The sequence below is a fragment of the Oncorhynchus masou genome, chromosome 27 (genome assembly GCF_036934945.1).
Source record: "Oncorhynchus masou masou isolate Uvic2021 chromosome 27, UVic_Omas_1.1, whole genome shotgun sequence".
Classification (NCBI taxonomy): Eukaryota; Metazoa; Chordata; class Actinopteri; order Salmoniformes; family Salmonidae; genus Oncorhynchus; species Oncorhynchus masou.
The window spans coordinates 51,277,906-51,291,904 of NC_088238.1; the positions used below are offsets into that span (position 1 = coordinate 51,277,906).

The 13,999-nt window shown below is 43.1% G+C and overlaps 1 protein-coding gene across 1 annotated transcript; it reads left to right on the forward strand.

Moving 5' to 3' along the window:
- Nucleotides 1-11,613: 11,613 nt before the first annotated feature.
- Nucleotides 11,614-13,748, forward strand: LOC135515381 (homeobox protein HMX1-like). Its single transcript, XM_064939055.1, has 2 exons — nucleotides 11,614-12,087; nucleotides 12,824-13,748. The coding sequence occupies exons 1-2, from the start codon at nucleotides 11,787-11,789 to the stop codon at nucleotides 13,432-13,434; spliced, it is 912 nt and encodes a 303-aa protein (XP_064795127.1). The 5' UTR covers nucleotides 11,614-11,786; the 3' UTR covers nucleotides 13,435-13,748.
- The last annotated feature ends 251 nt before the right edge of the window (nucleotides 13,749-13,999 follow it).

Below are 13,999 nucleotides of genomic sequence, written 5' to 3' on the forward strand. Positions count from 1 at the left end.
GATATGGTTCCCAATCAGAGACAGGTGTTTATTGTTGTCTCTGATTGGGGATCATATTTAGGCAAGCCTTTTTCCCACTTTCTGGTGTGGGATCTTGACTGTGTAGTTGCCTGTCAGCACTATAGTGTATAGCTTCACATTTTGTTTGGTATTTTGTTAATTTGTTCGGTGTTCATTATTTTAATAAAGAGAATGTACGCATACCACGCTGTGCCTTGGTCCGATCCTTTCAACGAAAGTGACAGAAGATCTCACCAAAAATGGACCAAGCAGCGTGTTCAGGAGGAATCTGGGAGGAGATCCTGGATAGCGCAGGACCCTGGACACAGGCTGGGGAGTATCGCCATCCGATGGAGGAAATTGAGGCAGCGAAAGTGGAACGGCGATGTTACGAGGAGCATTACCAATGAGGCAAGCACGAGAGGCAGTCCAAAATATTTTTTGGGGGGTCACACGGGGAGATTAGCGGAGGTAGAGTTTAGACCTGAGTCAACTCCTTGTGCTTACCGTGGGGAGCGTGTGACTGGTCAGGCACCGTGCTATGCAGTGATGCGCTCTATTCCAGCTCCCCGCATTTGCCGCGCTAGAGTGGGCATCCAGCCAGGACGTGTTGTGCCGGCTCTGCGCTCCTGGTCTCCGGTACACCTCTTCGGACCAGGATATCCTGCGCTGGCTCTACGTATTGTATCGCCAGTACGCCTTCACAGCCCAGTGCGTCCTGTATCGAGCTAAAGTGAGCATCCAGCCAGGACGCAATGTGCCAGCTCTACGCTCCAGGTCTCCAGTGCTCCTCCACAGTCCAGTACATCCTGTGCCTCTTCCCCGCACTCCCCTGGGTTGCGTGTCATCAGCCTGGTGCCACCTATACCGATCCCACGCATAAGGTTTCCAGTGCGCCTCCACAGTCCAGTAAGTCCTGTGCCTCCTCTCTGCACTCGCCCTGAGGTGTGTGTCATCAGCCCGGTGCCACCTGTACCGGTCCCACGCATCAGGTCTCCAGTGCGCATTCACAGTCCAGGACATCCTGTGCCTCTTCCCCGCACTCACCCTGAGGTGCATGGCATCAGCCCGGTGTCACCTGTACCGGTCCCACGCATCAGACCTCCAGTTCGCCTCCACAGTCCAGAGCTTCCGGCGACAGTTCACAGTCCAGAGCTTCCGGCGACCGTTCCCAGTCCAGAACTTCCGGCGACAGTGCCCAGTCCAGAGCTTCCGGCGACGTTTCACAGTCCAGAACCTCCAACAACGGTCCACAGTCCGGAACCTCCAAAGACGGTCCACAGTCCGGAACCTCCAAAGACGGTCCACAGTCCGGAACCTCCAACGACTGTCCCCAGTCCGGGGTCTCCAGCGACGGTCCCCACTCCGAGGCCACCAGCGACGGTCCCCACTCCGGAGCCTCCAGCGACGGTTCTCAGTCCGGGGCCTCCGGCGATGGTCCACGGTCCGGTTCGACAGAAGCGGAGGGATCAGAGTAAGAAGGGGGGGGGCTGCGTCCAGAACCGGAGCCGCCACAGAGGGTAGATACCCACCCGGACCCTCCCCTATAGGTTCAGGTTTGCGGCCGGGAGTCCGCTCCTTTGGGGGGGGGGGGGTGCTGTCACACCCTGACCTTAGATATCTGTTTCCAAAATATTTAGGTTAGGTCAGGGTGTGACTAGGGTGGGTAGTCTAGGGTTTTTTGTAGGTATAGGGTTTTTGTAGGTCTAGGGGTTTTTGTATAGCTATGTTGGCCTGATATGGTTCCCAATCAGAGACAGCTGTTTATCGTTGTCTCTGGGGATCATATTTAGGCAGGCCTTTTTCCCACTTTCTGGTGTGGGATCTTGACTATGTGTAGTTGCCTGTCGGCACTATATTGTATAGCTTCACGTTTCATGTGTTATTTTGTTAGTTTGTTCGGTGTTCATTCTTTTAATAAAGAGAATGTGCGCATACCACGCTGCGCCTTGGTCCGATCCTTTCAACGAACGTGACACAACCACAGCTAATGAAGTCACTGAGACCGTGAACAAATAGTTGCAGTCTGTTTTGGAGTGGGTGGCCAGTATATAACTGGTTCTGCGTGTATGACTGGTTCGCGTGTGCGAGCGTCACAAAATAAATTTAGAAATCCATGTTATTCAATTATTGCACCCACACAGCTTGCGCGCGCCAACGAGTGTCTGCGACGCCAAGGGCTAAAATAGAACTCATTCCTATTTCTGACGCAGATCGCGCTGCAAGTCCGGCCTCTCCCATCTCCTCATTGGTTTATAGAAGCAGGTACCAACTCCTCATTGGTTATACCCACGTGGGTGACTGAAAGACAAACTGCTTTGCCAGTAGTCGTGGTAATAAAATGAAAGTTTAGATGCAAAGTTAAACATGAAAAGGCCTGGAAGGAGGAGAGATGACTAGAAACGATTCGGTTGGCCGTTTTATGTATGGATTAATTGTCGGAGTAGAGGTCCTTGAGCATTTCAGGTAACATATCCCAGAACAAATTATCTAGCAACAGCAAGCTAGCTAAATTGGACAAATTAACGTTAGCTAGCAAGTGCAAGCTAACTCGCTAAATTGCCATACATGTTTAATGATTTTCGACCACAAATTAATGTCATTGGTTCAGAGTTTGTTTTGATATTTTAACCTGCGTGTCGTGATCGCGTTTGGTGTGGGGGGGCAAAATAAATGTATGCACGATAGCGCACGATGGCGCACGCGCGCAGCGGGTTTGGGTTCCGTGTTACACCACCAGACATGCCAACAGGGGTCTTTTCCCAGTCCCAAAATCCAGAACAAATTCAAGAACGTGTACAGTATTATATAGAGCCATTATTGCATGGAATTCTTTAGATACACTTCTCCTTAAACCTTTTTGGGATAGGGGGCAGCATTTTCACTTTTGGATGAATAGCGTGCCCAGAGTGAACTGCCTCCTACTCTGTCCCAGATGCTAATATATGCATATTATTATTGGTATTGGATAGAAAACACTCTGAAGTTTCTAAAACTGTTTGAATGATGTCTGTGAGTATAACAGAACTCATTTGGCGGGCAAAAACCTGAGAAAAATCCAACCAGGAAGTGGGACATCTGAGGTTTGTAGTTTTTCAAAGCTTGGCCTACCGAGTACACATTGAGATATGGATGAGTTTGCACTTCCTAGGAAGTGCAACCTGGGATTCCTGGAAGTGCCTTCTGATGAACTGGGATTCCTGGAAGTGCCTTTTGATGAAGATCATCAAAGGTAAGTGAATATTTATGGTGTTGTTTCTAACATTGTTGATTCCAAAATGGCGGATATTCCCCTGGCTGTTTTGGGGTCTGAGCGCCGTTCTCAGATTACGGAAAAAGAATAACGTTTTTTTTTAAATCTGACAAAGCGGTTGCATTAAGGAGAAGTCTATATTTAATTCTGTGAATAACACAAGTATCTTTTATCAATGTTTATTATTAGTATTTCTGCAAAATCACCGGATGTTTTGGAATCAAAACATTACTGCACGTAAGGTGCCAATGTAAACTAAGATTTTTGGATATAAATATGCATATTATCGAACAAAACATACATGTATTGTGTAACATGATGTCCTATGAGTGTCATCTGATGAAGATCATCAAAGTTTAGTGATTAGTTTTATATACATTTCTGCTTTTTGTGTCTCCTATCTTTGGCTGGAAAAATGTCTGTGTGTTTTTTCGACTTGGTGGTGATCTAACATAATCATATGTTATGCTTTAGCTGTAAAGCATTTTTGAAATTAGATACGATGGGTAGATTAACAAGATGTTTATCTTTCATTTGCTGTATTGGACTTGTTAATGTGTGAAAGTTGAATTTCGCACGCTGCCTTTTCAGCGGAATGTTGTCGAGCTGTTCCGCTAGCAGAACCCCTGCGCTAGAAAGGTTAATGCAACTGCTGTGTCAGATTTCAAAAAAACTTTACGGAAAAAGGATCATCTGAGTACGGCGCTCAGAGCCCAAACCAGCCAAAAGAAATATCCGCCATGTTGCTCAGTCAACATTAGTCAAACATAGCATTATAAATATTCACTTACCTTTGATGATCATCATCAGAATGCACTCCCAGGAATCGCAGTTCCACAATAAATATTTGATTTGTTCGATAATGTCCATCATTTATGTCCATTTATGTCCAAATAGCTTCTTTTGTTAGGGCGTTTGGTAAACAAATCAAAAAGCGCGTTCAGGTCCAGTCGGAAGAAAAGTTCAAAAAGTTATATTACAGGTTGAAGAAACTTGTCAGTATAGAATCAATCTTTAGGATGTTTTTATCATAAATGCTCAATAATGTTACAACCGGAGAATTCCATTGTCTGTAGAAAAGCAATGGAACGAGAGCTACCTCTCATGTGAAATGCGCGTGACTGAGAACGAGGCCACTGCCAGACCTCTGACTCAATCCCCTCTCATCCGGCCCCTCTTCACAGTAGAAGCCTGAAACAATGTTCTAAAGACGGTTGACATCTAGTGGAAGCCTTAGGGTGTGCAAAATAACCCATATCCCACTGTGAATTCGATAGGGGCTGAGTTCAAAAACTACAAACCTCAGATTTCCCACTTCCTGGTTGGATTTTTTCTCAGGTTTTTGCCTGCCATATGAGTTCTGTTATACTCACAGTGTCACACCCTGACCATAGTTTGCTTTGTATGTTTCTATGTTTTGTTTGGTCAGGGTGTGATCTGAGTAGGCATTCTATGTTGTGTGTCTAATTTGTCTGTTTCTGTGTTTGGCCTGATATGGTTCTCAGTCAGAGGCAGGTATTAGTCATTGTCTCTGATTGGGAACCATATTTAGGTAGCCTGTTTGGTGTTGGATTTTGTGGGTGATTGTCCTTGTTCCTGTCTTGTGTTAGTTTGCACCAGTTTAGGCTGTTTCGGTTTTCACGTTACGTTTATTGTTTTGTATTGATTCGTGTTTCCTTTGTTTTTCATTAAACATGAATCTCAATAGCCACGCCGCATTTTGATCCGACTCTCCTTCACCTATAGAAAACCGTGACAGAATCCCCCAACACAACAGGACCAAGCGGCGTGACAACAAGCAGCGGCAGCAGGAGCTACGAAGTCTGGATTATACGACTTGGGAGGAAATAGACAGGTGGGCCGTCGACCCAGGGAGAGTGCCGGAGCCCGCCTGGGATTTGCTGGAGCAGTGCGAAGAGGGTTACAGGAGAATGGAGTTGGAGAAACAAGCACGGCGGCGTGGAAGGAAGCCCGAGAGTCAGCCCCAAAAATGTATTGGGGGGTGGCTCACAGGGAGTATGGCGACACTAGGTAGGAGACCTATGCCAACTTCCTGTGCTTACCGGGGAGCTAGAGAGACCGGGCAGGCACCGTGTTATGCTGTGGTGCGCACGGTGTCCCCAGTGCGGGTGCATAGCTCGGTGCGGTACATTCCAGCTCCGCGTATCGGCCGGGCTAGAGTGAGCGTCGAACCAAATGCCATGAAGCCGGCTCTACGCATCTGGCCCCCAGTGCGTCTCCTTGGGCCGGCTTACATGGCACCAGCCTTGCGCACGGTGTCCCCGGTTCACTTGCATAGCCCAGTGCGGGCTATTCCACCTCACCGCACTGGCAGGGCGACCGGGAGTATTCAACCAGGTAAGGTTGGGCAGGCTCGGTGCTCAAGAGCTCCAGTGCGCCTGCACGGTCCGGTCTACCCAGTACCACCTCCATGCACCAGCCCTCCGGTGGCAGCCCCCCGCACCAGGCTGTCTCTCCGGCTCATCCTTACAGGTGCTCCCGCCTGTCCAGCGCTGCCGGAGCCTTTCTCCTCTCCAGCGCTGCCGGAGTCTCCCGCCTGTCCAGCGCTGCCGGAGCCTTCCTCCTCTCCAGCGTTGCCGGAGCTTCCCGTCTGCCCAGCGCCATCAGAGTCGTCAGTCTGCCCAGCACCATCTGAGCTACCCGTCTGCCCAGAGCCATCTGAGCTACCCGTCTGCCCAGCGCTGCCTGAGCCACCCATCTGCCCAGCGCCGCCTGAGCCACCCCTCTGCCCAGCGCCGCCTGAGCCACCCGTCTGCCCAGCGCCGCCAGTGTTTTGTATTGATTTGTGTTTCCTTTGCATTTTGGTCCGACTCTCCTTCAAAAACCGTGACACACAGACATCATTTAAACAGTTTTAGAAACTTCAGAGTGTTTTCTATCCAATACTAATAATAATATGCATATATTATCATCTGGGACAGAGTAGGAGGCAGTTTACTCTGGGCACGCTATTCATCCAAAAGTGAAAATGCTGCCCCCTATCCCAAAGAAGTTAAAGAGTTACCATCTCCAGAATTAAACTCTAAAAGGTCTTTACCTATCACATTGATAAACAGCCAACTTATTAATCACAACCTCGTATCATATCATAATTCTGAACAGTCATAACCTCCTTGCATCTGCAGAAACCTGAGCCTTACTTATGATTCAGGACTACACAAATTGGTTTAATTATTTATTTACAAGCTAATTAAAGGGTAACACAGGATAAACATACAAACTTAATACATTAAAAACAGGTCCCTAGCGGAATGTCACAACATTGCTGCTTGTAACAAAAGAGATGTAGAGGGGGGCAGAGAGGGACAGAGACACCTAACATTGGTACATTTAGAAACTACTTTCACTTACTGTAATCATATACTTTGCACACGAACCGCTGCTCTCTTTGAGTAAGAAATCATGAATGTATATACGTGAAATACTGGGTTTGCACGCTTTGTAAGGCTCAGATTGTCCAAAAAGGGATCCAACAAGTCTTCTACTGTTGTATTTTCAGTAATTTATTTTGAATTTGGCGCTCTGCAATTCAGCGGATGTTGACGAAAATGATCCCGCTAACAGGATGGGTGCGCCAAGAAGTTAAACGTGCAGCAGCAGCTTGACGTCTTTCTGGTCTGCTATGTTAATTTTTTAATACATAATTTATACAGTTTGTTCAAAAAGGGCGGTTCTGTCAGGCTGACATGCTCACTGACCTCACTCGGGGGTGTGACTTGTCACTAGTACAAAGTTATGTAAAACAATTATCTCTTATAGTTTCTCAAATCACATCCCTCTCTCAACTAAAATACTTTCATCCTTTTTCATATTACATGCACAATGCAAAGTATGGAAACTTCATACATGTAGTGGGTATACTTTCCAATAGTTAAAATATTTCCTTCTTAACACTTTTAATGACATCACAAAATAACAAACAAAATTACATTAGTGTTCTATAGATTGCATCTTACCATTCTCCACGTTCTATGTTAGAAATATTGTTCCAGTAGTTACTTTTGAATGTATTAGAGTTAACAGCGGGAAAACGTATCTTGAAACAAAGGACATTCCTTTGGTGAATATTGGAGATGGAGACTTGTATCTTCCCTCTTGATTTATGACAGAATGTGAGTTGTTAATCGCAATCTAGTACGTTCCTCCCCCCTCTGCGGGTGAGATGGGGTCTGAGTGAAGTTATTAATTGCAAATCTGATCTAACCTTTTAGGATTCTCGTGGACAGTCATGACAATTGCTATGTGAATGACAAAGCTTTATTTACTAATCAGACCCAGTGACCAAGCTAGCATAGCTTTCCTTCAAAAGTACCTTGCTCACATTAAATGTTGGATGTCTGACTATTTTCTCCAACTCAATGATAAGAAATCAGAGGTTGTTTTATTTGGCCCCCACCTTGCTAGAACCCAGATTGTAGGTTACCTTGGTCCTTTGTCCACAAATGTAAAGCCTACGGCCAGAAACCTTGGTGTCTTCTTTGACCTTGACCCAAACCTTGAGCTGCATGTAAAGAAGATTGTAAAGACCTGCCTTTTTCAGCTAAGAAATATAGCTAAAATCAATCATTTTATTTCAGTCACTAAGCTGGAGAAAGTTATACATGCTTTTATTTCCTCATGCCTAGATAACTGTAACTCTTTGTATACCTGTCTCAGTCAGAAATCACTACATCAACTACAGTTAGTTCGAAATGCTGCAGCTCAGCTTTTAACAGGCACCATAAAATGTAACCATATTACAACTATTTTAGCTTCTCTACACTGGCTACTTCTCACTTTTAGAATATATTTTAAAATGGTATTAATCATGTTTAAGGCTAGTCTTGGTTTAGCCCAATTCTATATCTCTGATATTTTATCTCCCTATGAGCCAGGATGCAGCCTGAGATCCTCTGGCAAGGCACTGTTGACCATTCCGAAGTCTAGGTTGAAAATGAAAGGAGGCCAGGCATTTGCCATTAGAGCAGCTAGACTTTGGAATGGTCTGCCAGAGGAGATCATGGTCTGCCAGAGGAGATCACTCTTGAAGATTCAGTGGCTCTTTTTAAATCCCTGCTGAAGACACACTTTTATAAAGATGCTTTTAATGTATGATTTCAATGTATCCTCCTGTCTTTATTTCATGTTTTTATGTTTTATTTTATTTTATTGGCTGTTGAAACATTGTTATTAAATTATTGTATCTGAGCTCCTAGAGTGTGCGGCTCTTCTTTTCTTTTTTAAGTGAAGCACTTTGTTAGCTGTAATAAAAAGCACTATACAAATAAAGTTATTATTATAGACTGATGTTAGATTTAACCACAATTATTAGACTACAAACCTAATGCATATAAATTGTACAATGTGTTATTACACAAACTGCAAATGAGCATCACTGTTCTAAGTAGAAAAGTGTGCTTACATGCCTGCCTACTAGGTTTTAGACTCAGTTAAAGTAACTGTCCAGTGTTTCCAGATTTCGTTTAAATATGACCTATAATTAATTACAATAATGAGTTCAATAGTTTTCCTTCCAAAAATAGGTTTTAATAAAGTTGAAATGCAGCTTTTCTGTTTTGGAATGGGATACAACTGCGTACCCTAACAACAGAATGGTGTATACCGGTCATTAAAAATATTTATGGAGAGTAGACCGCTGATTAGTCAGCTCAGCCAATGGGCTAACATGACATCATGTTCTATGAGGAAATAGCAAGTATTTCTTAAACGGTCTGAGGTGGGGTTTTTTAAGTGTTTTTTTCACCAATGTATGCTTTAACCACAAATACCAGTGTAGGATGAGTCAACAACATTATTTTGGGATGAGTTAACAGAAAATTCACTTTTTAAAGTGAGATTTTCACTGGATAGTTACTTTAATGTAAAGTGCTAATGTATTTTTCACCTGTGTTTTTCTCTTAGTAATATATACAGTGAAGACACTGTATAAAGTTATAGTTTTATCATCGCTGTATGATGATAGATTCCGCTGAGGCTATGCCGCCCTAGTCACACAGTCTCTAGGATGACCAACACAAGACGTCATGCAAAGAGCTGCAGACCCTGAAATATTATATATGCCATAAGAGCCCCCCTTAGAAATTAGTCATATGTTCTCAAGTCCAGCACGGGTGAATTGCACAATTAGTCACATCATATGTTTATCTTGAGACAATTATGACAAATTGGTGATGCGTGACGCCTGTAGGGTTGTCACAGATCATATCACACTGAAAAACAAAACAAAAAGAATGTGTCAACTGACCTAATAGATGTTAATCCTACAAAGCACAGGAAATAAAGGATATTCTGTTTTCAGAATTAGGTGGACATAACTTGGTGGACCATCAACAATCCTAAATTCAACCAAAAAAAATACTCAGACTTAGTAAGAAAGTATCCAATAAAACAAAAATACATATGAAGTCAATCTAAAATAACAAATTGGGAAAATATTTAATCTATGCATTGTATGGTGTCCTAAATAAAATTATAACCTGAGTGGTTCAAGCCCTGAATGCTGATTGGCTGAAAGCCGTGGTATATCAGACCATATACCAGGGGTATGACAAAACATGTATTTGTACTGTTCTAATTACGTTTGTAACCAGTTTATAATAGCAATAAGGCACCTCGGGGTTTTGTGGTATATGACCAATATACCAGGGCTAAGGGATGTATCTAGCCATGCGTTTGAAAAGAACAGTCCTTAGCGGTGGTATATTGGCCATATACCACACACCCTCCTGCCTTATTGCTAATTTTTATTATTTCTAAACACATATCTGGCCATATGATAACACCCCATTCTCTACGAGGCAAATATGATGTTAACCTGCATTTTTTTCCATAATAAAGAGATGATTAAAACAAAATATTGATTAGTAATGCACTTCATTAAAGGTTATAACATTCAATAAACATTTCGAACATTAATTTAGTTTTACTAAATTGTGTTTGCAACATCGTTTGGTGTTTTACAGGCCAGGTTTAGAGCATAATGTGGAATTGTAAATAAAATTAAAAGTTAGAAGCAATAGCAGAGTTTATGCAATTTTTATGATAATAATAATACTATACACAACTTTCCTAAACTGAATTTCATTGCTTTTCCTAAAGACTTCAATTAAAAATTAACACATACTTTTTATTTAACTATGCAAGTCAGTTAATAACAAATTCTTATTTACAATGACGGCCTAGAAACAGTGTCTTGTTCAGGGGCAGAACGACAGATTTTTACCTTGTCAGCTCGGGGATTCGATCTAGCAACCTTTCGGTTACTGGCACCAACGGTCTAACCCCTAGGTTACCTGCCGCCCCGATATTAATACAACATAGAATAAAACATACTATACAATACACAACTTTTTCGAATTTTAGGCCCAATAAGAAATTATACTTCACATGCAGATTTGCATTATTTCTGTTCGTTTATTATATTAAAATACGACTAGGCAGTAAACTACTTGAATGTAGGCTACCCTGTCATAATAACCCTGCATTTACTATGAGTTTGGCTAAACAACTTGAAAGTTGATAGCCCTACAATAACTGCACAACTTGAAAGTTGATAGCCCTACAATAACTGCGATATCATTATTTGACTGAGATAACTTGGGACACAAATTGGAAACCAAAGTAGGCCTAACTGTTAAACGTAGGCCAAATAAAAAACTAAAACATGTTGACTAAACATTACAACATATTAAGCCGTTTCAAATAGAGGAAAACTAGTCCCAGATCAATGGCTTCCATTTCCTGCTAAATAATGCCAAGTTATCATTGGCCATAATGACAAATAATGCTAAATTAATTCCTGCAATATCGAAATCATATACCTGTATTTCCTATTACCTTTTAGAGAATGGGTTTAAAAAATGCTTAGCTAAACTGAATTGATTGTGAAATGCTGTTGATATTCTATTGATATTCAATGAAATGCACGCGTCCACCCTCCTATCAATTGAATAATTATTGCACGAGAACGAATGCATGCATGCAAATATGGATGGACAATAAAGCTAGAGCTTGCATAGACAGAAGTAGCCAATAGGAGGTACTGTGTCATTCTCCAAGAAGTGGGCTCTTCTTCTACCATGCATCCCAGCCCGGGGACACAGCCGTATCTCTGCTTTGATTTGCTCCCTAATTGACCTAAATAAAGTATCTGAGAGACAGGGTCCCTCCAACCCCTCAAGGCAGACTAGAACAAAGTGTAGTAGCTCAATGCGAGTAATTATCTTATTTTCTATAGTAATCTTGCTCGCTTCCCCCACTGTCCAATCGCAAGACGCAATTTGTTTGCTACGCTTGCATCTCGCGCGGTTGAATTTACAGTAGTTTATCTGCGGATTCTCTCACCGTCTCACACTCTTCACTCGAGCTCTCATGGATAGCTCGACAGATATCGATAGAAATAGTAGGCATAACTGAAAAAAGCAGAAGATACATCCAGTAATGTCTAAACAGCACGTAAGTATTTAAAAGTAATTTATTTATCGGTGACTAGGTGGTTTGAAAACGTCGAAATATGCTTGATAAGGAAACGGAGTCTCAACATCATGGTCCAACGTCAAGAAGCTCATCATTTTCAATTGAGAATTTACTTCGCTCTACTAGGACTACAGACAGGCGGTCTACGACCGAAGATGAGTTTTTTTTTAAAGAAACGGGACTGTCTTTCAACCAAGTCGCTGTCCTTGAGAGCCGCTGGGGCCAAGTGGAGCGTCAAGTGTCCTACTTTGGGTTAAACGCCCAACGCCTTGCTGAAGCCGGTTGCATTTCGGACTGGTGTGGGACATCGCCCAATAAAGCTTGCAGCGATTTACAGAGTAAGTGTCACTTTTGTTAATTGGGCCTTATGTTTATGCCTGTATGAAAGCGACATAGCCTAAACCCACACCAAACTGTAGCTTGCTTACTGCTAGCTAATAGCCTACACTGTTCAGGCTGATCCGATCAACAAGGAGCATGTGAGGATAGCCTACGCATTTCCTCAAATAATGATGGTAAAAACAACGTGAACGAGCTGTGATCTACAATGGTTGGAGGTTTCTGTGCGTAATGTTAGCCATCATTTTCAATGGCAATACACAATAAATGGTGACATGGTGGTAAAAATAGACAACATTACATAGCATTTTTTTTGTCATGCATAGCCCATATATCATGCAACAAACCATAACAGCACTAGTGTATTCGCTCTTACCCGGTGCGTAAAACATCTTCATGCTGTTCCTCTTTACGCGGGGTATGGCACGCCACTCAAACACATTTCAAACGTAACACTGATTTGGAAATTGAGTTTATAAACCAGAATTATGGTGCTTATACATTTGCAAGGCTACTGTGTTTCATTACAAGTTTCATTACAAGCTAGAGGTAATCGTTTTTCAAGTCGATATGTGGCCTGGACTACCATCGAAAAATGCAATAATTAACGTATCAGGGTTGATATCATGATTGAGCGATGATCATGCACTTATTGATCTCTATTGGCCGGTGCGTAAAATGTGGCAGAAACAGTTTACCAATTGCATTCTTCATGATTCTCCCCGTTTATTTCAGGTCCGCAGTGCCACTCCAGCAACTCAGATGACCCCGGATACTCCCTAACAACCAGCGACCGGGATTCCCCGGCTCTACCGGAGCCAGTGGAAGACCACGACGAACGGAACGAGAGGACAGAGGGCAGTCAGACAGACGACAAGGATGACGAAACAGGATCCTCCTGCTTCGCGCGAGACGACAGTGACACACCTGATACGAAAGCAGCTCGCAAGAAGAAGACCCGCACCGTGTTCAGCCGGAGTCAGGTGTTCCAGCTGGAGTCCACCTTCGACATGAAACGCTACCTGAGCAGCACTGAGCGGGCGGGGCTGGCCGCTTCTCTACAACTTACCGAGACTCAGGTTAAGATTTGGTTCCAGAACCGCAGGAACAAGTGGAAGAGACAGCTAGCTGCCGACATGGCGTCCACGAGCATCTCATTTTCGGCCCAAAGGATTGTCAGGGTTCCTATTATTTACCACGAGGACGCTTCACCTGGGACACTGAACGCAAACCTGGCACAGGTGTCGCCACCCTTAGTGGGTTTTTCGAGTACTGTGAATTTTCCCATCTCCCAGTTCACACACCCCATGTCTTTTATAACATCACAAATGACAGGCCTAGTGTGAGGCATATATTATTGGTGTATTATATTAAACTAACAATTTAAGTATTGGACACAGTAGAGATAATCCCTTCAAGAGATTATTGCTGAGGGTGACTTTATTGCAAATCACCAAGATCACAGACACATTCATAAGGGGATGACACTCATTGAGCAACCTGTGTAGCATATAGCCTCAACTACTTTATTGTAATATGCAAGTTATGAGCATGGGGTTACTGGAACTGTATTATTTCATATTTCTTACTTAAACTGGGTTTCAGTTGACATTTTGTACACGAGTTGCCTGATCAATGTAAATAAAATAGATGAAGTGCACACCATGTTTCATGTTTATTGTGTTGACGAAAAGGCCTGCTTTTTATTCTCATAATTAGCACGAGGGTATATTAAGTTGATAATTAGTCTCATTAAGATTCTGTCTAACCAGTGGCTAGGCCTATGTCCATTGAAAATACACTGAAAACCTAATCCAACCGCAGTAATACGCATTTTCCCTTTCATAATACATAAACATTCACCAGGATATTTTCAAGGCCAAATTGTCTATGCCCCTGCATTTAGGCCTA

What these genes read in the sequence shown, in the direction of transcription:
- LOC135515381 (XM_064939055.1), top strand. Translation starts at nt 11,787, where the DNA reads ATGCTTGATAAGGAAACGGAGTCTCAACATCATGGTCCAACGTCAAGA. An exon ending in AGCTTGCAGCGATTTACAGA is followed by an intron (nt 12,088 to 12,823) that starts GTAAGTGTCACT and finishes CGTTTATTTCAG; the next exon opens with GTCCGCAGTGCCACTCCAGC.